Raw genomic sequence first — 27506 nt, 5'->3', positions numbered from 1 at the left:
TGCATGTTTGCTTGGGGCTTTTGTAGTTTTTCATACTTCAACAAGGAAATGACAAATTGTTTTAAAGCTGATAAGCTCCTAGGCAAAAGCCAAAATACATTTTGCTTTTGTTGCTTTTAAAGACATATTTTACTCTTTAGCTGTTAAATTCTCCACTGTGTTGGAAGTGGGCAAGTGGGTTTGCTTTTGGAGGCTAAGTCACGACTCACTGCTGATATCATCTAATTTTTACAAATTGTTACCTCACAGTAGAAGAAACATGGGGATTTAAAAGTGTTAAAATAATCTAATCATTTGCTATAGAACAAAAAACATACAAACAATGAGTTCTGTTCTCAGCATAATTTTTGTTGTTGTTTTTTTTTTTTTTAAATCCAGTCTAAACAATCTTTCTCCACTTTCAGATTTCAGGTCTCATTTTTCAGGGACAGAATGCTCTCGATTTCTTTACATCAGAAAACATTTCCAGTTTTGATCTTGAGGCACAATTATCATACAATAAGCAAAGGAGAGCTGTACAGTAGAGTGACTTCCTACCTCCATCCACTGGGTGACACTGTGACACAGGACAGTTAAATTATTATGTTTATCACTGATACTCCTCTCCTCAGACCTCGGGCTTCTCCTGCCCATAACTTCTCAGCAACCACAGACTGAGGCTGCCTGAACTAATCACTATGTGTGAGTATTATTTGTAGAACTGCAACAAGAGGCTACAGCAAACAAAACAGCACATCCCATATTGGAGACAGTACATAGGCTACTGTACGCCAGCGGACCACGAAAGCAAGTGTAGGTGTGGGTGATAATACTCAGTGCTTCATTTTTACAAACTTAAACTACTATGAGGCATCTCTTGATACACAAAATGATACAAATACAAAACACAAAAACACAAACACGTACAAAACACTTGCAAAAGTGTCCGGATATACACCACACACTGAGCTTTTTCACAAGCACTCACAGTTTCTACTATGGCTCACTCTGTCATTCTCGCGCCCAGAACACACACATACATCCTCTCTCAAACACACGCACACACACACACACACACACACACACACACACACACACAGTAGCTGAGTTATCTTATGAAAGTGTCTCTAAGCTAGTGGTACATTTACATAGTATATTTGTTTATATTCATAAATACGATTACATTCGTATCATAATATACATGTCGTTTTATCATTACATTATCAAACAGGAGAGGCTCGTTCTTTTGCTTTAGGGAGGGAGCATTTTCACTGGTGTGGCGAGAAGTAGCAAAATGACGTGCAGTGAAAACTGTTTGTTTCAGTCTGCAATGAAGAGATGTCAGAATGTGTCATTAAAAATGTCCTATTAAAAATGTCTTGTCTACTCCAATGACACGGAATCATTTGTGTTGAACTTGTGGAATAGAATAAAAGCTCTTTGAGACTTAAGAGATACTTAGTCAGATTTATGACCTGGATGCTGACAACAGGTGCTAAATACTCAGACAAAAAAACTGCTTCTTTATATCCTAATACACAACCTTTACTCTAAGAGACAGACCTCTTACAGAGGTCTATGACTAACAGTGGTCATGAAAAAAACCCCATAAATTGTCTTTCCTACTGAGACTCACTATTTGATTGATTCTATTTTCATGCTAAATATGAAGCTACAGCCAGGTGATTGCTTGCAAAGATTGCTTAACACAAACAATGACAGCAGGGAGATCCAACATTAGCTCGCCCCCTTCCAAAGATTGGAAAATCTCTCCTTCAGCACCTCCAATTCCCTCATTAAACACTTTCAGGATTTTCTGGCTGTACTACGCAGCTTTTGACCTGCTGTCAAGCTAACAGCCTCCTTGCTGCAACTTTACATTTAACATGCAAGTGCAACAGCTGTATCAGCTCTCTTTAAAAAAACAAAAAAAACAAACAACACACGTCCATCCAGGGACAGCGGGTATGAATGGACTAGCAGGGCTAAGTCCTCCCTCTCTTGGACAATAAAGCTGAGATAACTAATCTACAAGTAGCATACAAAAGATCGGTTTCAATGCTGGTGAGACCTATAGAAACTGAACCTTATAGTAAGAATGTCACGCAATATCTCTTTGTGGGTTTGAAATTCTCGTTTGATCCACTTCTGTAGTGTAAATGAGTGACGGGTGTCATGGCATGACGACACCTTTAACTCCCAGATCATCAACTTTATCCAATGACACAACTCTAGCATTTTACCGTAGATATGCTAACTTTTGAATCTATTAATGTAAAGATTGACTTAGTAGCTTTTTCCTTAAAAAAATAATTTTAATATAAATGATACACCAAGCTAATGTACTTAGATGTAGATCTATTTGTAAAAATTACCCCCCGAACAGAGGAGCGAGAGTTAGCCTTCTTTAGGGGGGGCATTCCAAACTCACTGACACTAAAAATGGTGTAGGGTGTGGCACCAGTTAACTTGCTCCATATTTTTCCCCTATACAAATGAATTAAATTTAAAAAAAAAAAAACCTGGAGAATAATGCACCAGCCACCACTGCATCCATCAGAGGAAGAATTTTTGGATATTGCTTGGCTGATCCTATGGAATGCATGGACTTGAGGAGCGAGAGCAGGAAAGGACTGACTAGCATTGCATGATTTATATTCACGAGCAGGCGAGCACACCACACAGGTTTCCTCGTCAACCTTTTGCTCTTTATAAAATTGATTTTAGATCTGAACTGTGTTCAGCAAAGATCCTGTCCCTCCACCTATTATCAAAGCACTTCCTTTCTGACATTTAGGATGGAAGAGGGGAAAAAAGGGCCAAGAGCAGGACAGTGGGAGAGGAAGAGAAGACAGCATTTCGGACTCTAATGTGAAACAACAATGAATCATGGAGGTAAGGTTGGCCTTTCTGAGAAATACCTTTTCTGTTATGTGGCCTGTAATTACAGTCCTGATTATTCCCACTCCACACTGGTCAAGTGGCTCCCTCCACTTCTCAAGTGAAAGATTTGGTATGTCCTGATTTCTAATTGTGCATTGCTCACAAATATGTCAGACTTTCAACTTGGTTTCCAGAGTTATTTCAGATTTACTTTCTAACTGACAGGGCTTTTTTATTATGTCTGTAATACTGTTGAAAGGGATTATCAGATGTGTAGTTTCTCATTCTGTCTGGTAAAAAAACGTATACAATAGAAATGTACTTATCATAACATGTTATCTATCAGGCTTTTAAGAGCTTAGTGTTTTAAAGTATCAGTATAGAGGATTTAAATGTGATACTTGCATATCAACGTATATTATGCTTCTTTCTAAAATGTTTATTCAACAAATAATTGAAATTTCAATGATATATATGGATGACATGTCTTTTTTTATTTTAAAATAAGACGAAGTGGTGATTTTCTGTGGTTTTTATGTTAAAGGATCAAACTGAGTTAAATGTGAAGAATCAGTTTTCGAGCCTGAATCTCTAGCTGCCTGGCATTCCTAAAAAGAATAGATAATTTGAAAGACAGCCCTGTGGACATGTTCATCAGCTAAACAGAGGTAGTGGACAGAGATTTATTCTGATTTATTTGAATTACACCTTATTCAAAAAAATAAATAAAAATCTTTGGATAAAATATTGATTAATGTGGGGAAAAGCTTCTGGTGCAGCCAGATGTCACAGCAGCTCATCAGTATTCTTCACCATGCCGCTGGAGGCAGCCGTCTGAGACGTTCATCACCTGTCTGCCTCACATTTGGAGCATGGACACAAGGTGTTGTAATGTATCCGAAATGCTCTGAGTGCCCTCAAACTTCTTGTGGAATAGATGGTTGAGAAAGTAAAAATGTAACTGCACACTTCCAAACACGCAGTTACATCTAGTTTTTGGCCTGGTTTAGTCAAAGGTACTTTTCCTGGAAAATGTCTACTCATTAATTTCCCAATCATACTCATCAATAATCAACCACACAAGTTTATGGATTTGTTCATTTACATAATAATCTCTTTCAGCATTTGCTACTCTCTTGGAGCTCTCGATGGACCACATAGAAAACACAACGGGCCCTTTGTTTGGTTTAATGCCATTCCTTTCTTCAACCTATGATGCACAGAATTGACTACTTAATGTTTCAAAGTTTACATTTAGGGTGCCAGAAATTCCAGTACAGCAAGAAATTAAGGTTTACTAACAAGGAGGAACTGCTGGTCTAGCTCTGTCCAAAGGACATCTCAAGTGTTGAAATAATAAGTTGCACATATAAAAGGGCTTATTGACTAGACTACTTCTAATCCGTAGTGGTAAATCAAGCCTTACTGTTTCTGATTGTTGGCCAGGTTACTACTGGACATTGATCCAAATCTGCAACCTGTTGGTTTTTGGATTTTTCCCATTAAACAGATTGAACTAAAAACGTGCAACATCTTAAATGGTGAGTTTGGGTGAAAGTATATTTCTTTACCTGTGACTAATGTGAGCTTTCGCTTCATCTCTAGTTTTTATGCTATGATTTAGACACCATTCACTGTTTACAAATGAGATCCTATGCTCTTAACAGTATCTGCATCTTAATGAAAGTGAATCTAGACACACAGTTTAACCCCTGAGATGGGACTGACAAATCCATATTTCTTTCAGCTGTATATCCCTATGATGTCTGTTTGGCCTTTGCCAAAATCACTGGCAAAATTTCCACTATTTATTGATAGTCTCTGATTGGATTTGTAAAAAAACTCAGCTGTAAGTGAAGCAGAAGAGCTACAGGTATGTCATCGAGGGAGGGCATGGAGCAAAGAAATGGCATCAACCACAGGATCCACTGTGTTCCCATCATGCCTCATCCCATTTTACTGTCTCAAATAAAGGAAATAAACCTTCCCTACTTCCTCCTCTTCCCCCAAACGGCATCCCTCCCGTTCATCACCAGCCCTTCTATTCGCTCATCCTCCGTCCTTCTCTTATTCAAGTTCAACTCTTCCTCCCCTCCCTCTCTACCCTAATAGTTTCTCCACCCATCCCCTTTTCTACTTCTGCATGTCACACTGCAGCAGTAGGACGATGGAGGGGTCAGACTTGGCGGCCTCTTTAAACTCTTCCAGGGAGATCTCATCATTGTGGTCCTTGTCCATCTTTGAGAAGATCTTGTCCACACGCTGCTGCGGAGTCAACCCATCCTCATTCATCCGCATCATGATCACAGTTCCCACCATCTTATAGATGGCCTAAAGAGAGGAAATGATATTGCCAATGAATGATTTTTTTTCATGAACTGTTTGGATGGATTTCTTTTGACTTAGCTCCAACTCTAATGAAACACGTACCTCTATGATCTCCAGCATCTCCATGCGTGTGATCTTTCCATCTCCATCCAGATCATACATGTTGAAGGCCCAGTTGAGTTTCTGCTCAAAGCTGCCCCTGGAGGTAATGGACAGGGCACAGATAAACTCTCTGAAGTCGATGGTCCCGTCACCATTCTTGTCAAATGTCCGAAACGCATGTTGGGCGAATTTGGAAGCATCACCATATGGGAAAAACTGAAAGTGAAAAATGAGAAACAAGGTCATATAAATGATTCCCGTATCGCATTGGGTGCACACATTGTACTGACTAACTTCAGGGCTGCAATGCACATTGTAGTAAAGTGTTTTGGAGTAACAATAATAATAATTATGACCTGTCAATGAATAGTTACTAAATAAAACGCATGGTTATCTGTTTGCAACTTCCAATTTCCTGTGTATATGAGGGTTTGGATACAATTAATGCAGTTAGCTAATTAGCATTCCAGCAGGAGAGTGAAAAGACAACACTGTGTTTGGAATGTGTTCGATTTTCTTTGGTTTAAATGGACTTGTATCAGGGTGGGGCTGTTGAAGAAGTCAAGGTAAAGCAGTACTATACTTGTGACACATTCAACAGTGCCAGCCATAACATTATGACCACCCGCCTTGTGTTTTTATTAAGTGCCTCTCTCTCAGGTCAGGGCTGTTATGAGACATGGACTCTACACGATCAAGGTGTGCTGTTGTAACTGGCCCCAAGACATTAGAAGCATATCCTGTTAGTCCTCTAAGCTGCAATGTGGCGCCTCAATGGATCAGACTTTGTTATCCACCACATTCTACAGATGCTCAATTGAATTGAGATCTGGGGAATTAGGAGGCCAAGTACACACCTTAAACTCCTTGGTGCATTCCTCCAGGCATTTGAACTGCACAGGCATTTGAAACACACATGACCCTGTGGCTGATTCACCAGTTTTTCAGTCCTCGGACCATTTTAGAGACGTCTGCAGAGCAGGAACACTACACAACAGCTGCAGAGTTCAGAGAATTCACTAACCCAGCCGTCAAGCCATCATAACCTGTCTCTAATCACACGCTTACATCCTTGCCAATTTTTCCGTGCTTCCTACACAACTTGCTTTTAGGTCTGGAATGATCACTTATATCTGCTGGCTCGTCTGCTTCCATCGCCGCAACACCTGCTTCTTATTTGTGACAACTGGTCTCATATCTGTCCAAACGTCCAAAACAGTGTGGGGTTGCCTAAAACTGCTTACCGACCTTCTCTGGTCAAAACATAGAAGGACATTCAGGCTGCTTTATTTTGGTCAGTATTTCAGCATAGCATGTTTCCTTAATGTTTCCTTTATTTTATGATTTAATTCAGAAGATTTCTTACATATTGCTTCTTTAACCCTTTTCAGGGTGCTCATTGAAACACTTTGAAATTAAAAAAATCATACTGTTATTCAGGGACATAACAGAACTTTATTTCTGTTATAACATTTTTCATAAATTGTAAGTGTAATAAACATTGACAAAGTTATCATATTTGGTTCAAATGTCACGGTAGCAGGATCAGTGACGTAGGTTGATCTCTTCTGATTGGCTGAAGATCACATGCTTCTTGACCTTACTGAGGTGCAGAAGGCTGGCCATATGTAATGTTTGTGAAAATTACCAAAAATAGTCACTTGCCCTATAAAGGGTTAAGAGTGAAAATAAAATAAGGAATAGGAGTGGGCTATAAGAGGTTGGTTAAAAGACACATTTAGAAATGAGCTGGAGCAATTAATTTCTTCTTTTTTTTTTCATAATATGAAACTTTTGTCTCAATGGATCATGAACTTTCATCAACCAAATTCCTTCCTGCTGCTTATCTTGAAGTTTACTATCTAATAATAAATCTATAGGTTATTCACTATGTCAGAGTCATTTCTTAGGCGCAGGGCATAGCGTGTCTCTTTTACAATTCTATAGAGAAGAGAATACAGTTTTCAACCCAAGTGGACTCCATCATTCTGTCTCACAGTGTAACATTTAATATTCTATAATGTTCTATAAACTAATCACTGACATTATAAGAGGCTAATTCAAAAAGATCGGTTCCCAATTTGTAAAAGCACTGTCCCTCATATAACTCTTATCAACTGCTTTAGTTTCATTTCCCCCTGCCTCCACCTGCTCTGCTCTCACTCACCTTAACATAGAGCTGCTGAAACTCCTCCAGGTTGAGGATGCCAGAGGGACAGTCTTTGAGGAAGCCTTTGTACCACTGCTTCAGCTCTGCCTCGTTGAATTCTGTACTCTTGGTCAGGTCATCCAGGACCTCTGGAGCCAGCTTGCTGTTGTGTTTCCCCATGATGCTACACCTCTTTTGAGGGGGGGGGGGGGGGGGGGGGTGTAAAGAGAGAGAGAAAAGGTTAACACAATTGGAGGAGCTGCTAGACAAACAACAGCAACAATTCCCCTGTGTTGTTGAAACAGCTCAGGCCTCTGGGAATGGATGCTAACATGGAACAACCGGCAGGGAGAAACACATCGGAGAGCTGCACCGTCTTTACCTGGCTTCTTATCTCTAATCTGCACTATGAAACAGTCACACACATTTATACTGTCGCAATAATTCAACAGGAGGTTAGCCTTTTTTCTGCAGTGTTACGAACAATACATTTTAGCTATACCCAAGACACTTTCTCTTAACCCTTTACAGGGCACTCATTGAAATTCAAAAATTCAACCTCATAGTGTTATTCAGGGACATGACAGAGCTTTATTTCTGTTATAACATTTTTCAGAAATTTTAAGTGTAAAAAACATTGACAAAGTTACCAGATTTGGTTCAAATGTCACAATAGCAGGATCATTGACGTAGGGTTGTCTCCTCTGATTGGCTGAGTGAGGATCACATGCTTCTCGACCTTAATGAGGTGCAGAAGGCTGGCCATATGTAATGTTTGTGGAAATTACCAAAAATAGTCACTTGCCCTATCAAGACTCTAAACAAAGGCAAACACCTACATCACTATTTTCCTTTCTAGTTATTTTCAATAATCAAATGTTCATTTATTACCAATTTGACACAAATGCTAGAAGATTCAACATACACTAACCTTATCATAACAAGTTAAATTTGATTCAATTACAGACTATATTGACAAAGCATGGAGCATGTTGTCCATTCAGAGGGAACTTATGTGAAATGATACCACAACACATGTTATAGTATGTTCAATGTGAGGCATTATAAAGCATGCTTACTTGGTAAATGGTATCTAATAATGTAATAAACTAACATAACCTAAGCTAAAGACAGAAAAGAAGAAACCACCCACTCCTACTCTGATCCACAGTTGTTCTATCCATCTTACTTCCTTGGCACTTCCAGACTGCCAGTTCGAGGCAGGATATTTATGTCCCTGTTACACCTTGTCTGCAATAGGTAATGCACATAGGCGCTGAGGCAAAGGCGTTCCGCCCATGATCCGCCATTACAGGAAGTAATAGAGACGGAATGGGAGTGGGGCAAACAGTGGCAATGTGTAACGCTGGAGTGCAGCAGTGCGGAGCAGAACCGTGTGTGTGCGTGACCCAGTCTTTGAAAACGTTCAGACTTAACTGGAAGACGTGTCCTCAAATTGTCTCCATGACGATGTTCAGATGAAACAGCTCCTAGCATATTATCAAAAGAACAATTCTACCTTTCAGTGAGAAAATGTTAAGTTGTTGCTGCTTCCTGTTTAAATGTGAAGCCAGCGCGATGCTATGCCAGGTTTACTACAGCTTTGTATAGCATTACCACCACCAACAAAAACAACAACAATAACACTTCTTGTTTTGATAATAAAAATGTCACAATCAGTATTTGTATCGGTACGTGTGTATCGGATCAGAACAGAAAAAAAGTGGACCGGTGCATCTCTACCAATTTTATGCCCTTTCTGATGCAACCATCGTCGTGAAGCTGTTCTCTAATCTCAGCCTATAAGCAGCTTCTGTTTCACTATTTGAATACTGTAGGACTCTTAAAAAAAATTACAACCTCATCCGTTTATCCACCAGGGGATGATATAAAAGTTTGACCTGCCGTAAAAAGTATCAGGAAATATCATAAAAATAATGTATATTGATAGTTAACGGAGATAAAACATCGAGCAAGACAGAGGCAGAATCATAAAAACTGAAAGCAAAAGCTTGATGACATCCAATGTGGGATGGATGATGGTGATGGATTGAAAAATCTTTTTTTGTCCCTGAGGGGGAGAGGTCCAAACAGGCAATACATGCATATAAAACATAACTTACCACCTTTGATCTCATCATGATGATGAGAGACAGAAGTGAGATAAGGGACACGACGACCAACAGTCCATTTAAGAGTACAGGCAACAATGCCTCCAGCTAATTTAAAAACCCAACTGTTGATGGGACAAACAGACTCAGATATCTGTTTGATCTGGCCCACGTAACATCTGCAAGGATGGCCTTTGCCTTCTGAGTGGCTCTTTTTTCATGAAATATGGCTGAGATGGGTAATTCATAATTCCTTCAGGAGTCTGAGAGAATGCCACTGCAGAGAGTGAAGAAGATTTTACTCAACATGAGAATGAGGTCTTGTGACCCGGTGCAATTTTGAAGATTCTCAATTTGGAATTGGCCAAAGAAATGGCAATCTGTGCAGCTCTAATATCTATAAGATCGCAAATGCAATCTCAAATATATCAGTGTGCAACAGGTCTTTCCAATTCGACAACGACTTGAGTCATTGCTCCTCCACTGGAACTTTGTGTAAGTATGAAAGTACAACGGCTGATGATATCATCACTTCTGCACGGACAGTAAAATGGCCCATTAACCCGGCTCCGCACCACACCTCACATGTCTGAGGACCACTGCGCAGCCTTAATGACGCCAACCCTGAGTCATAGTCCTGTCTGACCTCTTTCACGCCGTGTCACCGAGACACAGCCGACACAGCTGTGTCAAGCGGACACAAATCCTCTTCATAATTGCAAAGGGAGTGTGGGGGCAGTTTAAAGGCTGAAATATCATCCTGCCTCGCTTTATGGGCGAGTGAGTCATCGAGAAAGATGCGACAAAACCCTAAGTCACTGCAAAGTGCAAAAACATTTTGGACTTTGTATTCCCCTGACAACTGGGGCGCACTGAAGGAAAGCCAAGAGCTTAGAGGAAGAGGAACGAGTGGAGACAGGCCATTCCAGTATTAACGTGTTGTGAAAAGGTCACCTGTGATCTTATCAAGCCAAGACACTAAAATGAATGTTCTCAGAGAGCCACCCTGCAGTTGCTCAAGACAAACAAAAGAGTGCTGTTAAAAAAGAATAGAACGGGAAAAAAAGTGCTCTTCACCTGGATGACTAATAAGTGCATTCAAATAGTCATACACTTCTATTTACTTGTCATCTTCAACTTTTTCAATTACCTCCGGAGAATTGCTACCAATGTCACTTGTTAATAACAGTGCCCAGCGTGAGTCAACCATAAAAAGGAAAGTCTAAGTGTTCCATTTCTGGAAAATGCTGTGTTGAAATTGCGCAGTCACAGAAATGGATCCCATCAGATGGGAAACAGATGATTTTGGATTCACAGGGAGAAGTATCAGAGTAGAAGGACAGCTAGAATGCCAATGAAAGCTCAGACTGAGCAATGACCTATAAACCTCTTGACTGAGGACAGAGCTTCCACTGACTCATTCTTATAAAGGAAGAGTTTGGATACTCTGCAGCAGGTCACTGCCATGACATTCATGCATCTTCATTTTACGAAGAAGATACATAATAAATATAAACTAAACATTTTAGAGAAGAGAGTAGTGCCTTTCCATCTTTAATGGGCGTCACACATCTAACATGCAGACAAAGTATCATACGGTTAACGGCAGCAGGGTGGATGCAGACAGATGTTTAGGGAGCAGTGTGGAGAAGAATCACATCAGGGGTTGTGACGTGGATTCATTTGGAAGGGACCATCATTCGTAGAGTTCAGGGGTCTCCAACAGGTCCAGTATAGCTCATGGCCGAGCTCATTTAGCTTGTCAAGGGGTTTACAGACTGTACAGGAAATCTGATGACAATAAACACACCTTGGAAGTCTCTTATCACTTCATTTCAATAAAAAAAATAGATGTCGCACCCCTCCAATGCAAAGTAATAGAACAGGCATATCAGCTGTCAATAAAAAGCTAAGTAGGTAAGTAAGGTGATGCTCACGTCATGTTTGACAAGGCCTGAATCGAGCCAATCATAGCAATGCAGCAACAACCTCCATGTATGTAAGTTTGGTGCTATTAGCTAGCCTCTTTAGCCAGATGTAATAAAGGATAACAAAGGTGACCATTCCAAGAAAAAGCAGAAACGTTTCTTTTGGGAGTGGGAGAGCGAGCTTTTTTAAATTATAAGCCTCACAGAGCGCTACCACATTTAAGCCCAAGGTAACTTTGTTACTGCAATTTCTATTCACACAACTTATAAAACCTACAGTATGTAAAATCCGCCGCTAGGGGGGGCACTTAACCAAAACAAGAACAAAAGATGAAGCCAAGGCTTGCGGTGTGTCATGGGAGTAAAAACGAACTAACTTCGTGTTGAATCAATACGGACGGGCGAAACCGACCTGAGAAAGACAATATGTGTGCTGACGATGTGAGTATAATTTACATGATGTTTTTATCACAGCAGCACATACAGCGACAGAACGGCAGCTAACGCTAGCTAATGCAGCGGTCTTTGAAGTAACATCCGGTGTTTCCTTGACAACGATCAACATTTCATGCCTTTCATGGCGGCCGCCGACACGTAATGTTACAACTATAAAATAATGAATTTCTCTGGCTTTGATAACTTTTAGAAATATTTGAGGTGATGTAAGTATTCAACTAAAAAATATACATAACATGGGTTTAGTCCATTTTTAATTTAAGTTTGATATTTTAATGTAAACATTAACTTAACTACATACTGGACCTTTAAGGAGGACAACTAAGCATTCCTAACAAAGTGCCAAACGCGGAGGAGAGAACAGCCACAGTGAGACGTTATTTAGGGAGCATTAAAGTAAATAAAAAAATAATGATTGTTATTGCTGATGCTCACACCATGTCTGTGCTTTGTAAGATTTGGGTGTGATATCTGACACAGGGATGTAAGAACAAGCTCTTGGCCACTTTTTTTTGTCATCTCTTGGATATACACATTTTTGGAGACCACTGACTTAAAAGTGTATAGTTACTAAATCTTTCTTGAATGTGCAATTAATTGTAAGACTTAAGCAGCAAACACTAAAAGTTGAACTTTCTCTAAATCATTGAGAGTTTGCACTCAGGTACTTCTGTAAATCACTGACTGTATTTGCAAACCACAAGCATGCAAACATGGCCTACAAGCAGCGAGTGTGTTTGTGCCCATACTCTCTTGGACATGTATAGACACTGTAACACACACTGTAACACGCACACACGATTTTATACCTGTGACTGAAGAGGATGGGATTCATCTCTTTGTTAGAAAAGCAAATGTAGCGGATAATAGAGTTTTCTACGGAGGACAGGGAGAGGCGTGTCAGGCCAGGCGTGCAAACACTTTAAACTTTACCCACGATCTGGAAGAATCACTATAAACACGTCTTATTGCAACAAAAATTGGCACATTTTGGGTTCTAGACAAGGGCTGGGTTTCAGCTATACTCGCTCTGTAGCCTTTGCGGGCTCATCTGACTGAGAAGAAATGTATGGTGTAATAATATTGAATGGAAGATTTCTGGGGATAACCCCCACTGATTCAATTTCTTTGGTATTTTGTCCTTCAGAGCAAGAAATCGCTATGTGCATACAGATGTGTTTTTACAACCAAAACAAGAAAATCCATGCATGTTAATGCGTTAAATATGGACACTGAGTCAGAATGAGAATCTAACCCAGGCGGTTTGCTTCGAGGACTAAAGCCTCTGTATGTGGAGCACAAACTAACAGCAGACTTTTTTTTTTTTTTTGCAGAGCTTCACATTCACAATTTTGAAATGGGTGGAAAGATTTTTGTTTGTAATAATAGCTGCTAAAAAAAACCATCCAATTAGAGCACTAAAGATTTAGAATCAGGACATCAATGTTTAGTGCTCTGAAAGAAGGAACTACCAAATACAGTATGATTTAAAAACTGCCCTGTATACGATCAGCACAGCAGATTCGAAGAATCAATGGAGTCAAACTACATTGGTAACAGGATCTACCTACAGTATAGGGAATCCTCACCCAGTCCACAAGCACACGCTATAAGCTTCAAAAGCCAACCTAAACCCCTTTCTTATACATTTCAGTAACAAGACTATCAGATCTTGTTCTATTTTTACACATTTTAACTCATGACTATCGTCCCGTAGTCACACAAGTGTCCTATCTCAGAGCCCATAAACAGAGAGACTACAGCAGAAGTAAACTCACTAACTCTCCCCGTCTCCTTCACTCTTATCCCCTTCTCAGAGCGGAAGCAGACAGCGCACAGAGTTGAACAGAATTTAGAGATTTTTGGAAAGTTTTTTTAATTTAGAAAAAAAAAAAATCAAATCTGGTAACATGGGCCAACATTGAGATTCTTTCGTCATTTCAGCAATAAAGTGCAGAATTAGACAAACAGGCAGATTCCCAAGAACAAACCACCTGTTGCCAAAAAGGACCAGCCACTATTGGCTAGTTAAAATGGATGAACGTTACAGAGGGATTGATACCTTATAAGCTTTTGTGAGATGACTGAAAGGCTGGATTTTATGACAGTGGCATCAATAATCATCAATATGCCAAACCCTGTGCCCAAGGAATGTTGAATGCTCTTTCTGAATTTTCCACAGAAAACAAGATGAAATTAAGAAAGAAAAAAAAAATCTCTTTTGTAATCAGCTGCTCCAGTACAAAATCACCACTCAGTGTTTTGGCTTTGATTAAGCTTCAACAGCTTGACAACGGGGTCAAAATCTAGATAAAATCTATTTGGAACTCTTGATTACAAAGTGAGATGAATGTCCCTACCTCTAGTGCTAATAGGAATAGTTTTATTTTTTCCGAAAGCTTTCATTTCAGCCCTGCTAACCAAATGGGATCAATTAGCCCGCCAACGAGCTGTTGCTGCGGATAGAGACGTCTTTGACAGTCTGTTCACGTCCTCGAGCAGGAAAGGCTCAAACACATTCATATAAAAACACACACAAACACGCCGGCTTCGACCTGCGTGCAGGGACAACCAGGACAAAAGCAGGCACCAAAAACTCGGGAAAATTCACAGGTTGACACTAATACACTGAGGCGGGGAAATATACGACAAAGGAGGAGAAGGGCAAGAGAAGAGATAACTGGGTGTTGTGACTCAATCTAGATTCACACCTTTTAAGGACTAGACAAAATAGATGAGCAGGGAAAGAGACAAGGAGTGAAAGGGTGATGGGGAAGTACTGAGAAGGATGGGAGGCTGCATAAGAGAAGCGGAAAATAAAAGCTGGAGGGAAATGGTACCAACAGGCGTTTAAAAGAGAAGACATGCAGCTCGTTGAGAAGGGGCTGTAACGCGTCTTCATCCCAGCTGTCGGCTTGATAGTAAACACAACATCTAAACTGGGTGGTAATTGCATGAGACGCTGTGAGTGCGTGTCGGCCTAACTTGACAGTAATCTAGCTGATTGGATAAACTATTCAAACATGTATGCACGGAAGAGTCGGCGCTAATAAAGCTTGCACTTTGATGACAGTTTTCTCACAATCGAGGCGCTTTAATCTGGACAGTTGTTTAGCATCTGAGGACCAATCAGGAGGATTAGATCTTAAGGGTTCAAGGAGGTAGCGGGATAGTTTTACTTTGCTCTTTTTTTTCTCCTTTGCAAGATGACCTTGCAGTTTATCACATGTAGCATGTTACATTCACTTTGTTGCCATCCTGCTCTCACCACCTAAATGTCCGGACTGAGTCCATATCCATGCAGCAGTGTAGCTGAGATTGAGCGAAGGTGATTGTGTTAAACCAATATGATTTCAGAAATAACCAAAATGACCATATTAGTGCAGTTCTGAAGGGCAATGGACAGTTATTCTTGATCACTTGGCAACCACTCATGGACTACCTCCCCGCAGAGTCAAGATCTAAAATATGGTCATTAAAACCAGTGAAACATTGAATTCAATCGTTACACTTTCGGTTACAACTGGCTGTGGACTACAGCTGGAAATTAGCAGCAAAGGCTAAAGCTGCTCCTTTTAATGTAAAAGGGTCCAAGAAATAACAAACTACAGGTTAGAAATAACTGTTTCTCTGCGTTCGGTTTGTCGTTTAAGAAAAAACTGTCAATATAAGACTTTATTTTTTTCCATTGTCGTCAGCATTGTTTGGATTTTCTGCATTCATTCCAACAGTCTCTAAATGTACAATGGGAAGTAGAGCCTTTAGTTAGGCAGACACACTCTGTACTTTAAAGAACAGACTTCAAACTGTCCTTTTTGATGAAGCTTATAGTGAGGGCTGGTGAAAGTATGAACCAGCTCCTTTATGCCACTCAAGTTCCTTGAGTGTGTGCTTCAGGCTTGATCCAAAAGACCTGGAAGTCCTGTACACGCCAGATTTTATAACATCCATTTTGAGAGCAGAAATAAACATGTTCAGGTATAAAAAACGACTATGGTCTGATTGGTCACTGTTAATGATTGTTAATGATGTTTTTTTCCATAACTCACCTCACGTTATGATTTTTATAAGGATACAAGTTATGCATGGCCAATCTGACCCAGAGGCCGTATTGTAAATGTTCATCAGTATAGGCTTAAGACCGGCCACACTTTCAGCTCTTGTCAGTTGTTAGGTTGGCCAAAAGTTGGATCGAATCACCTTTCCAATATGGCAAAGTGCCATATGTACGCCTCCAAAACAGCTCTTAAGAAATAATGAGTGACTTCACTGAGACTTTGTCCATCTATAGAGTAAAACGTCTGTGACATAAACTTATTCATTTGTTGTCATGGAGACAATTTTTGGACACTTCTTACAGTTCAGTCTGAATGTCTTCGGAGTGAGACTGTGCGAGCTGAGAATGTTTAAAGTGCCTAACCATATTCCTTCACCAGTGATGCAGATCAGCGCGAATATCGGACCCGATGCCGATGTCAGATCGGATCGGTTCCGTCTCATATAAAGTGGACTTGACCGATGTCAACGTAAAATACTTCAAACAGTCCAGTTGAGTCAAAGAGCTATTATTAATAGGACAGCTAGTATCACACCATATCCTTTTTCTTTCTGGACTCAGACAGCAGACACACTCAGTCTTGGTTGAATTGGTTGTAAAGCCATTATCATGACCCGACTTTGACTCTGGCATTGGCTGATGTGTTAGTAACATATCCCTTCATGTGTTAGTGTGTACGAGGATGTGTGTGTCTGTAATGACAATAACCTTTGTGAGAGTGGAAAAAGTACAATGGACTTCTACAGTAAAAGGGGCAGAAATCAATAGGATACCATTCAAACTCCAGGCCATGTGTGTGTGTGTGTGTGTGTGTGTGTGTGTGGGTGTGTGTGTATTAGAGAGACAGAGAGAGAGAGAGACAGACAGAAAGAGACAGAGAGAGAGAGACAGAGAGAGAGAGAGAGAGAAGTAATGAAGTTTAGAAATCTTAAGCAGTGACCAGTATTAATATGTAAGGTCGCGACAACAAGGCATTAAAATTGATTTTTAAAAGTATAGGCAACACATTTCATTTATTGATTCATTGTTTTGGTCAATTATTGCGTCAGTGACCGTGGCATGGCGTGGAGTTTTTTTCATGTCACACACAGACTGTTAAGCGTAGTGATGTGCAGATGGATGGATGGATAGATAGAACCGTCATATATCTCACACTGATTTTGCGAGCTCCTGATAGCCAGGATAAATCTGTAGCCCTTCTGTGCTGCTGTATGTAAGTAAGTAAGTAATGTTTATTTATAGAGCACCTTTCACAGATAAAAGATCACAAAGTGCTTTACAACAATAAAAGGCATGCTAGTAGTCAAATGTTTGTGAAGGCGTTTTCACACATATGCAGTCTGGATATTATCGAGTTAATAACGGAAGGACTGCTTTGAAGATTCTCCTGACATAGCCGTTCACACACGCACCTCACAGCTGGAGAATATCCCTGTCAGACGGGGATTTCCTGAGAATAAGAAGGCAGAAGTAGCGGACGAAGCAGTATGTGCTGCTGGCGTTCTTTTCACATCAGCCCCTCTGGACTTTCTGCAGAAAAAAATCCTGGGGGTCTGGCAGGAGAAACTCCGAGTAAAATCGTCGTGTTTACAAAACAAGTACATCCTGTCTTAAACTGCCCCTAACTGGTTACTCACCATCTTCTTGTGACTCACATCCCTACACTGTATTCATGCAGGTACAGCCCAAAAAAATATAACACATCAATTTTAATTAAAAAATCTGCAGAGATTTTTGTGAGATTCTTAAACTGCATCCCAAATGGCAGATTGAAACATTTTCTTTGCCATTTCTTTTACAAATCTGTTCTTGCACAATTAAAACTGCAGCACGTGCAGAGGGACAAGCCCGGTGCAGAGGAGACAGGGAGGAGGTATAGTTGGTTTCTATCCAAGAAATCCTTGTGCTGAGTTTGGCTGAGCTGGACAAAGCAAACAGCACATCAAACGGAGTACTGGTCAGCAGTAAAGCAGATGAACAGCCCCTGATGAGGCTGTGTGATGTCATCAAGCAGCATCAGGGGCCATGTTGGTCCGGCACAAATGTTAAAGCGGTCAAATCGGGCAAGCCACATGAATGCAAAAATATCTTCATTTAAACATGTTCCACCTGGTGAGAAAGAGGCTTCGCCACAGAAACACAGCTCACCTCTGTGCAGTTCAATTCTAATTTAAGCCATGCAGCACAATGAGCCTGGGGAGAAACACAGGGAACAAACCCACTGTGTGCATGTCCCCTTATGAGTCAGACTCAAAGCTAACCTCTATCTCCCACATCTCCAAAACGTCATTAATGCACCCCAGTATTTATCGCGACTATTAATACACACTAACTGAAGTCTGGCTGACTCATGTCTGAGTGCTCTGATTGACACCTTTTGTTTCTGTCTGTCCTGAATCCAACTCCACATTGCCGCGCAAAACGTGGCTAATAATATTCCTGCGACACCTTTATACTCAGTCAGATGTGATTAGGTGCCAGCACCCGAATAACAAACACAGGATCAGATGCACGAAAAGACACTTGTGTAAAGAGAGCTGCTCTTGTTGTGAGGCTCAGGTGTGTCCTGAGAAAAACAAATACATGCCCTAAAGGCCCACACACATGCAAACCTGTACAGTTTTCTGTTTATTTTTTGGCGTATTTCATTCTCCAACTTTAAGAGTCCTGACCCTGAAAGATGGAAATCTTGGATATGTCTTGTGGTTAAACTTGACAAACACGGAGGAAAGCAGGCAGGAAGAAATAGCAATAGTTTTTGTTCAAACTCAAAATTCAAAATGAAACGACTATAGCTAAAGAGGTGGAGACATGTGTACACATACAGGTGAGTAAAAATGGATTTACTGTTGATCCTTTGTCAGTCAGCTTGGCAGGCATCATGTGTACTTACGCTTTAGACGACGAGAAAAATTCTATCAAACTTTTATCGAAGATTTTAATTAGCGCTAATTAGCGTTTTATCACTCAGGCCTTTTTTTCAGGGCAGAGTCATGTAAGATAAGATAAGATAATCCTTTATTCATCTCGCGAGCGGAGAAATTTACAATGTGACGTTCAATCGGCAACATGGAAGCAATGTCTGTCGTTTGGACACGTTGTGTCATGTAACAAAATGAAGTTGAATGTGAACACTGTGGAAAAAAACTGTCTGGAAGAAACAAGTTATTTATTTTCTGCTGTTTCAGAGAAGTTCATTTCTACTTTCAAACTAAAATGAGTCCTTTTCATTTCAAGCGAGGCTTTGATTTCATTATGAAATATTCAATAAATAACTATAAAAATTGTTCATCAGATTAATGAACAATTTCATTAATTAGAAAAAATATCCCTGCTTTATCAGTTGAGTATATTTACAGTAAAGAGCATGTCAGGGAACTGTAGGAGCAAAGAACAATTAATCGTAATCGTTGATTTGAGGACAGTCCTATCACATACCTGAAATATTTGTAAATGTCCTGAAAATATACCATAATAGTAGGAAAATACAATTATATCGTAAATGAGCATTTTTCAGTCGGCTTCTCTACGTCTCAAATAATCACCTTTTTTGAAGATAAATGGACTTGATCTTGTAAAGTGCTTTTTTAGTCTTCCAACTGACGCCCTTTTTTCTTGGCAAGTTCCCTCTACCCATTCGCACACTGATGGCAGAGCCTGCTACGTGTTAGTGTTAATTAATCCATGTGTACACATTCACGTGCCGCTGAAGAAGCACCGAGAACTTGGAGCAAAGTGTCTGGAGATCCAGCCCAGCGGCTCTCCCATCGAACCACAGCTGGGAACACCTCCTCAAATTAAGCTTAAAGACAGAAAAGGCTGAATGCAAGCAAAACCTCGAACATCACACGGCACATTTTAAAGCACAATACCCCCCCTTAGATACCCTTGTGTCTCCTAAACACTGTACATATAATATTCTAGAAAATTCAACCAAAAAATCTCTTCTCTTTCAAAGCGACGACTCTGCTGTTCTCCGAAACAGCATACAGTTCTCTAAAGCTTCTCTAAAGGACATATGTGAACATGAGCAGTCTTTGTTACTGTACAGAACCATGGGCCCAGTTTATTCTCTGTCCTCCTCTATAAATATGATGAGAAAAAACTGGATTAAAGGCATTGCTAAAAATGCCTTGGCTAATGGCTAATGGTAAAAAAAAAGGTGAAATGTTTGATGCCATCAGGTCGATTATCACTTTTGACTCGTCGACTGAGCTGTTTAGGAGTTTTTTTTGTTTGTTTGTTTTTTTTAGAAAAATGAGCCATTCAAAGCCAGGTGCAGCAGTGCTGTTCTGTTCTATCACTATGACTACAGGGAGACACAAAACGTGAGGCTTATCCACAGTGTGCCTGAAGGGACAAAATGTCACGTTTATTAATTGCGATTAAAAAGATGAATGCATTAATTTCATACCTTAATTAGTTGTGAATAAGTCATTAATGCTGAAAGAACAAAGTCTGCAGTTGTGACATTCAAAAAAAAACAACCCAAAAAACCACGACGACAGGCAGCTTGTCAGAGAACGCTCCGGTTTAGAGTTGCTTTGTACTGTCGCAATGCAAGTATGACATTTCCTTCTCCTTCATAACCTTCTGACTTCTGTGCATGTGGAATAGATTAAAGCCACAATACCATTCAGTCAAACCCATTCTGATTAACCACTTTTAAGTGGTACTCAGTGGAGACAGGAGCATAGCCTATCATGCACTGAGCGAGGGAGAACCCTGACAGGTTGGCAGTCTGACACATGCAGAATATAGTCCAACGCTTTCACACTCACATTCGCACATGTGGAAAAATTCACAGGAAGAAAGAGCACTCAGAGGAAACCCACTCAGAATTGAGTCATGACATGCTAGCTGTGCGACACCAGTGCTAACAACTCAAATGCTGTGGTATTTCCTGTTGTCACACTTCAACAAAAAATGTAGCAAGTAATTTAGCATCATCTGTTTTTCCTCCTAATCTCTCTGTGTCATATCTCTACAACTATAACAACGATTCCATTCAGTTACTAGAAAGCCTCGGGTGTAAACTTCCTTCTGGTCGTTCTATGTGTCTCCCAGTATGTGACGACAACCTCTCAATGGCGTTCACTGATAAGTGTAGGTGTTCATTAGTGATCCACTAGCGAGGCCAAACTCCATCACTCAACATTCCTTTGTTCTGGTTCAACCACCGCACAACCGTCTTTCTTTTCCAACATCTGTTTCCCTGGGTAATATTGCATATGACAGGTATGGATGAATCAATCAGTCAAGAAACACACGCACAAAGAGCCAGTGATGCATGAGACAGTACACCTGGCCACAGGCTTTCCATGAAGTGATAGTGATGCTCGAGCAGGGAAGTACAGAAATCAAAAGGTGGGGGTCTTTGGTGTTTTTTTTTTTGTTTTTGTTTTTTTTTTGGAGGGGGGGGGGTTGTCAAAGCGTCATCGAATAAAGGAAAAACAAGAGGCTGGAAAAAAAAAAACTTTCACACACTCAGGCAGGAAATTGTTGTGTCACATGTTGCTCTAAGCTAATATTATTGTACTCTACAGAATATGGATCAATAGGTCTTTCCAGAGTACAGGAAGTCGCTATAATAATGTGTTTTCCCATCCAGTGATCTGACAAACAGTTGTTACGAACTTCTTTCCACCTGCTTCTAAAAAACATAGGGAGGTACAACAATGTCTGAGATCAATGCAAAGGCCAAGCTACTGACTTAGTTCACCTTTATGGGGCAGCTGTGACCCAGTGGGAGAACTGGTAGTCTTTCAACTAGAAGATTTTGGATTAGATTCTGCAAGTCTTTCAGACCACACATCAAAGTGTCCTTGGGCAAGAAACTGAACCTCAAATCAGCAGTTGGGGAACCTTTCAGAACAGCCTCTGCCATCAATGTGTGAATGTGATGTAGAGTAGTGTGGCGTTAGCCTAGCACTGGGAGTATGAATCCAACCTCAGTTCTCTTGCTGCACATCATCCACTACAATCTCCTCTCGATATTTCCTGTCTCTCTTCAACTGTCCGATCCAAGAGAGGAAAAAAAGGCCCGAACAACAACTTTTAAAAAATTGACATGTAATGATGCAGTTTGAATGGGTAAATGTGACAGGTGGTGTAAAAGCATGTTTGAGTTGTTAGCAGCCTAAAAAAGTGCTATACAAGTCAATCTACCATTTAAAGGAGACATGTTGTGAAAAATCTGATTTATTATGTTTTTTTGAACATATATTTGGGTAACCTGAGTGTCTACCGACCCACACAATGTGAACTAAATCCATCCAGTCCTTTGTTTGTAGTCTGCATAAGTCTTTCAACACAGAGAAAAGTGCTCTGTTTCCAATATGCTCTCTTTGTGATGTCACAGTGGGATACCCTCCCCTCCCCTGTTTTACTCCACCCCCAGCCTATACAGCAAAATGTTTGCTCACGTCAGGCATTTTTTTATTCTCGCTGAAGGAGTGATGTCTACCAGAGAAACTCATTTCAAGTAGGGGTTCGTTGCATTTAAAGAGACACACACTTTAAAATGGAGCATTCTGAGAGAGCTGGTTTATACAGGGTCACAAACCTCCTCTGGTGATTCATTCATTTTAAATTTTGACTAAAGCACATTACAGATATTTCAGTTAAACCAAAGGTGACTGTTACATGTTAAAATAAATGGACTTGAGCTTGTATAGCGGTTCTTCTGACAACTGTAAACCACATCTCACACCTATCCATTCACACACTGATGGCAGTACTATGCAGTGTGACCAATCAACAAGTCCTCCAACCTATACGACCGTAGAGGTCGTCTGTCACGTAATACAACCCATAGGAGTGTTTCCTAAATTAGCACCCTATACCGGCGAACGGAGAAATGCCAGTAAATTGTCACCCTGCACCGTCACACTGCTTGATGCGCTTACCAAGGTAAGTGGTAATTAGCTATTCTTTTGGGGAAAAAGTTAGCTAGCTAGGACTTGGGTTAGGGTTCGAGTTGGGGTTAGGGGTCAAACGTCATTCAATGACGAATACACATTTACCGGATCGAGGTTATTTATATGTTCACTAGAGGTCGCTTGACTCTAAAACGTAAATATGGGTCATAATTTGACGCTTGCACAAACAACCAGTGGAGTCGTATAGGTTGGAGGACAGGCTCCAAATGGGACATGCTGGAGCAGGGGATCGAACCCTTGACCTTTTGGGAGACGCTAACTCTACCAACTAAGCAACAACCACCACATGTGACATCCTGTGTTTGATATTCTAAAAGGAATGACAGACTTTGTATTTAAAGGTACTGAAAAATATAGAGAGCAAAACTGTCTAGAATTATTTTGTAAGAATATTTTGAAGAAGAAGAGGAGGGTACTTTCCTTCAAGTTTGGTCATTTCATATTTCTACTCAAATTGAATCACTGAATCAAGTGACTTCTTGTAGCTCGATGTCATTACCCAAAGCTTACAAAGTACAGACACTCTCTAGGCGGTTGTGGACCAGTTGGTGGAGTAGTCGTCTCTCAACCGGACGGTTGGGGGTTCGATCCCCAGATGCTGCAGTAACATGTCTGATATGTCGTTGGGGAAGACACTTAACCCTAAGTTGCTCCTGCTGCTTCGTCAGCGGAAGATGAATGGGCTTAGTGTACATTTGATGGCTTTGAGTAGTCAGAAGACTAGAATAGCACTATAAGCTCATGTCCATTTGCCATTTACTCTGTGCCTGTGTAATAGCATGCATTATTCAAGTCTTTCTTCTATGTCCTTTAATAAGGTCCGCTGTCATTCTTCTTCGACCATCCTCCCGCTGGTGGACGGCTTCCTTGAGCTGTAGGACGCGTCTCTATTCGGCTGAAGCTTCTGTGAAACATGTGCCTTCTTTGTGGGTTGGGTAAATAGAGATTACTATTTTGAACTGTTGCTGTCAAATTGTTCACCATTTTAGGTCATAACATGCTGCCTGCAGGAAAGTCCACCACACTGTTACAATGAACCTTATTGTGATGGTACAATAAAGGTAAATGGACTTGGACTAGTACAATTCTTTTACCAGTCTTCTGATCGTCACTGAGAGTATATGTGCTGGGGATTGAACCCATAACCTACCGCTTGACGTACTGAACTATTCGAAAAGCCCAACTCTTGCCAAGAACACCAACAATCCCTGTGAGCCCCGGCCGAGGAGGGCGGGGGAAGACAGTTCTCTCCAATGGTTTAAATTTGGACTGCAGTACTGATTATAAATGCTAAGTGTCAGAGTTACATATTGCTCCGTTAATTATTCAAAATAAAGCAATTTCAAAAAATCTGAGGACACTAGCTTGGCTGACGCAGGCTTCAGATCAGCTTGTTTCTTAGGTGCTCAGCTTTTTTGATGTTACAACACAGTTTACAATGACATAAGTCATCCGACAACCATGAAGGCTTACTGTACTAAAACACAGCTGTCAGAAAACAATGAAGATGCCTACATTTTTGAACACACTGGTTTAGGAGGGGAAACTGTTATCAGCCAATAATCTATAAGAAAAGGTAACAGGAACAAAATAAATGGACCCTAATAACAAATCTATAATGACATACAACCTCACTGCCATGTTTCATATGTATTGATAGACTAAAACTTTTTTTAGTTGAAGAGTCACTAACAAAAACTCAAATTGCAAAATGCACATTTGTTCCTGTTTGGTGAAAGGATTGAATCCGTAAGACTGCAGACTCGTGAATGAGCTGTGACTGCATGGATGTGCCCATTCAACTGTGTGTGCACATGTTTGTGTCTTTCCATCACATGCTACATTGCTCTGCTGCTTTGTATTGTACACAAACAACAATCAATAAAGAACTACATTAAATATAGACAAGCAGGGCACGCAAACATGCAGACACACATGGTCAGCAACTATGACGCAACAGCTCATCTGATATGACCCTTTATGGCAGAGTGCCATGAAGGCCAGCAGTAATGGGAACGAGTCCATACACAGCAGCACACATTGGAAACTGGTCATATTGATTGTACAGGACCTGGTGGCACTCACACAGGACTGGATTATGCAGATGGATCTAAACTTGTTCAGCCCACTGCATTTCCCCGGCTCTTGACTCACACAGGTAATCTGTACATAACTTTATAGGCCAACAGTAAGGTTTAAATGCAAACATTTATTTGAAGTTCTGACACATAACACACCATTCAACTATCAGCCAATCAGAAATCATTGATTGCCTACAACTGCATTCTTCAAGAACAGATTGGTGCAGCGCACAGTCACACACCTTAGTTTAATACGTTCATATGGCGCATAATGCCCAATTAATAGGCCAACATTTGCAGAACAGAGAGACAGAGTGCATTTCCAGAGGTGCAACACAAGTAGTCTTATTCTGTTCATCCATTGATTGCTCCCAACGCATGAAGGACATTCTAGGACTGACTTCTCTGCATTATGAAATCAATGCTGAACACTGCACTTAATCACCCTCAGATGTAGGCTACATTTTGTTTTTAGATTCACACGAACAAGAGCAAGAAAAACGTTTCCTGCCACCACAACAGAGTGATCTCTTTTAAATTTAAAATTTGATCATGCATTCATTGACTCTACAGCCCAAATTGTCCTTGAACAAGACACACACACACACACACACACACACACACCCCTAAAAGATCAATTAAGCAGTTCAGAACAATTGAACCATTGACTTATTTATAGTAAAGATGTAATGCACCAAAACTACAAGAACCCCTTATGGGTTCAGTTCATCCTCCTGGTAATACAACTTTACTAGTAAAATAATGTCAGTGAATGCCATTCTCTTCACTTATTGCTGAGTCCTAGTTAGGAATTACGAATAAGCATGTGAGACACATGCTTAAACATTAACATGATGATACAAAAAGACAATGTAGCCCACATTATAAATAAAGAAAACGTCCTCTACTTACCCTGTAATGTTTGGGAGATGAATAAACCTAGCTCCTTACAGCTATTAAACAAAACAAAGCCTTGTCTTTGTTTTTCAGTTATTCTCACAGCAGAGGGTTGGTCCAAAACAGTTCCTCCCTCATGTAAAATAACCTTCGTGTTAACTCACCTCTCTGACTGGAAGAAGATGAATGAACCGCTGCGTCTCCCTTGCCAACACATTTGCATCAAGGCCGCCTCCCTCGCGCGACTATTAGCTAGGACGCTGTTCAAAGGTGGATCCTCGTCATCTGATTCGACGGGAGCGCATGTCAATAATGAGCTGTGACCGCGCTCTTGTGCCCTCGCGTCCTCACTGTGGAGCAGCCGTCCGCGCGTGCACACAGAAGGAGGGTGGCAGTGCTGTGAGACGCTATAAATGATAACCTGATAGGAAAATGCTCATGATGATTGCTCAATAACAGTGATAGGCCTATATCTTGTCGCCATTTATCTTCTCTTCACCTGTTCAGTTTTTTAGGATGGTAGTTTTTATGGAAATGCTAGCTTAGCAATGGCAGCAGGATAATTGTCATCATTAACAGACAAGACATCAGGCTAACCAAAGCAAGGGACCTCATCTCAGTCTTCAGGGAGAGTTTGCCCACAGCATGCATAAAGTAGCCTCATTTTAAAACTAGATTTCATAAACAGGACCCGAACCCCCCCCCCCCCCCCCTTTTTTTTTTTTTTTTTTTTTTTAGAAAAGTCATCATTGGTTAATGTGTTTCGCTTACTGTTGATAGCAAAATGAATCAATTTGTAGGACAAGTAATTTGCAGAGACTTGTAAGTAAAAGTATGAGAGGTCAACTGGCAATCCAACCTTGACTGTAGCAGAGGTTATTGCCTAAAGTTTTTCCTATTAAAATGAACTCATTAGGTGTTCTGTTCTCTTAACACACAGAGTTTGGTCTAAATATGCACATACATATTAAAGCTGAATGAGATGAATTTGGTTGTGATTTACAAAAAAACAAACAAAAAACACATTTGATCTATAATCCAACATAAACAACAACATTTACGTCTCAGGTTTTTAATTTATGTGTAAAATGGATAGGCCATCATTTTGGGAACTTTTAGTTCAAGGGCATACTTTTCTTTTTCGAGCACGGTCTGGAGAGGTTTGGACGAGGGACTCCTGAAACTCTGTAACATCTGCTGACCCCATCACCAACCAGTCAATTAAGAATGGATGACTCTGCAACCTGACATCCCAGACATGTTTTGAAATTATGTTTTCCTTTTTACAACACATAAAAAGTATCTGTTAAAAATACAATAGCCTATTATGAACGAATGTAGGTAAACTATCACAGACTTTCTGCTGTCTTGTAATGAATATAAACAAATCCAACATATCTATTGCAGCTTTTAATATTACCTTTTTTAACAGAGAAAAAAGCTATGTTGTGGTGGACTATACTTTTACTTCTTTTTTTCAATATGTTTCTTATTGGCACAAATGTCAGTTTAGGGGAGAGGTTGTCGCTGGAAATTTCTCCCTCTGTGTATGTATTGGATTTACAGTATGTTGTACCTTTTGACTTTTTAAAAT

At 40.3% G+C, this 27506-nt stretch overlaps 1 protein-coding gene across 2 annotated transcripts; it reads right to left on the bottom strand.

Moving 5' to 3' along the window:
• Nucleotides 1–4987: 4987 nt before the first annotated feature.
• On the bottom strand, nt 4988–26164 carry LOC306839809 (visinin-like protein 1). Of its 2 annotated transcripts, none has more exons than XM_079368713.1 (4): nt 26077–26164; nt 7460–7633; nt 5293–5508; nt 4988–5193 (listed from the first exon to the last, which is right to left on the bottom strand). In XM_079368713.1, the coding sequence occupies exons 2-4, from the start codon at nt 7619–7621 to the stop codon at nt 4996–4998; spliced, it is 576 nt and encodes a 191-aa protein (XP_079224839.1). In that variant the 5' UTR covers nt 7622–7633; nt 26077–26164; the 3' UTR covers nt 4988–4995. The 2 variants fall into 2 exon arrangements, with proteins under 2 accessions (XP_079224839.1, XP_079224838.1); XM_079368712.1 differs by having other exon boundaries at nt 25928–26093.
• Nucleotides 26165–27506: the final 1342 nt, after the last annotated feature.

This window comes from Symphodus melops (genome assembly GCF_947650265.1).
Source record: "Symphodus melops genome assembly, chromosome: 18".
Lineage (NCBI taxonomy): Eukaryota > Metazoa > Chordata > Actinopteri > Labriformes > Labridae > Symphodus > Symphodus melops.
The sequence above is the reverse complement of the archived record's forward strand: the minus strand, read 5'-3'. Positions and strand labels throughout refer to the sequence as shown.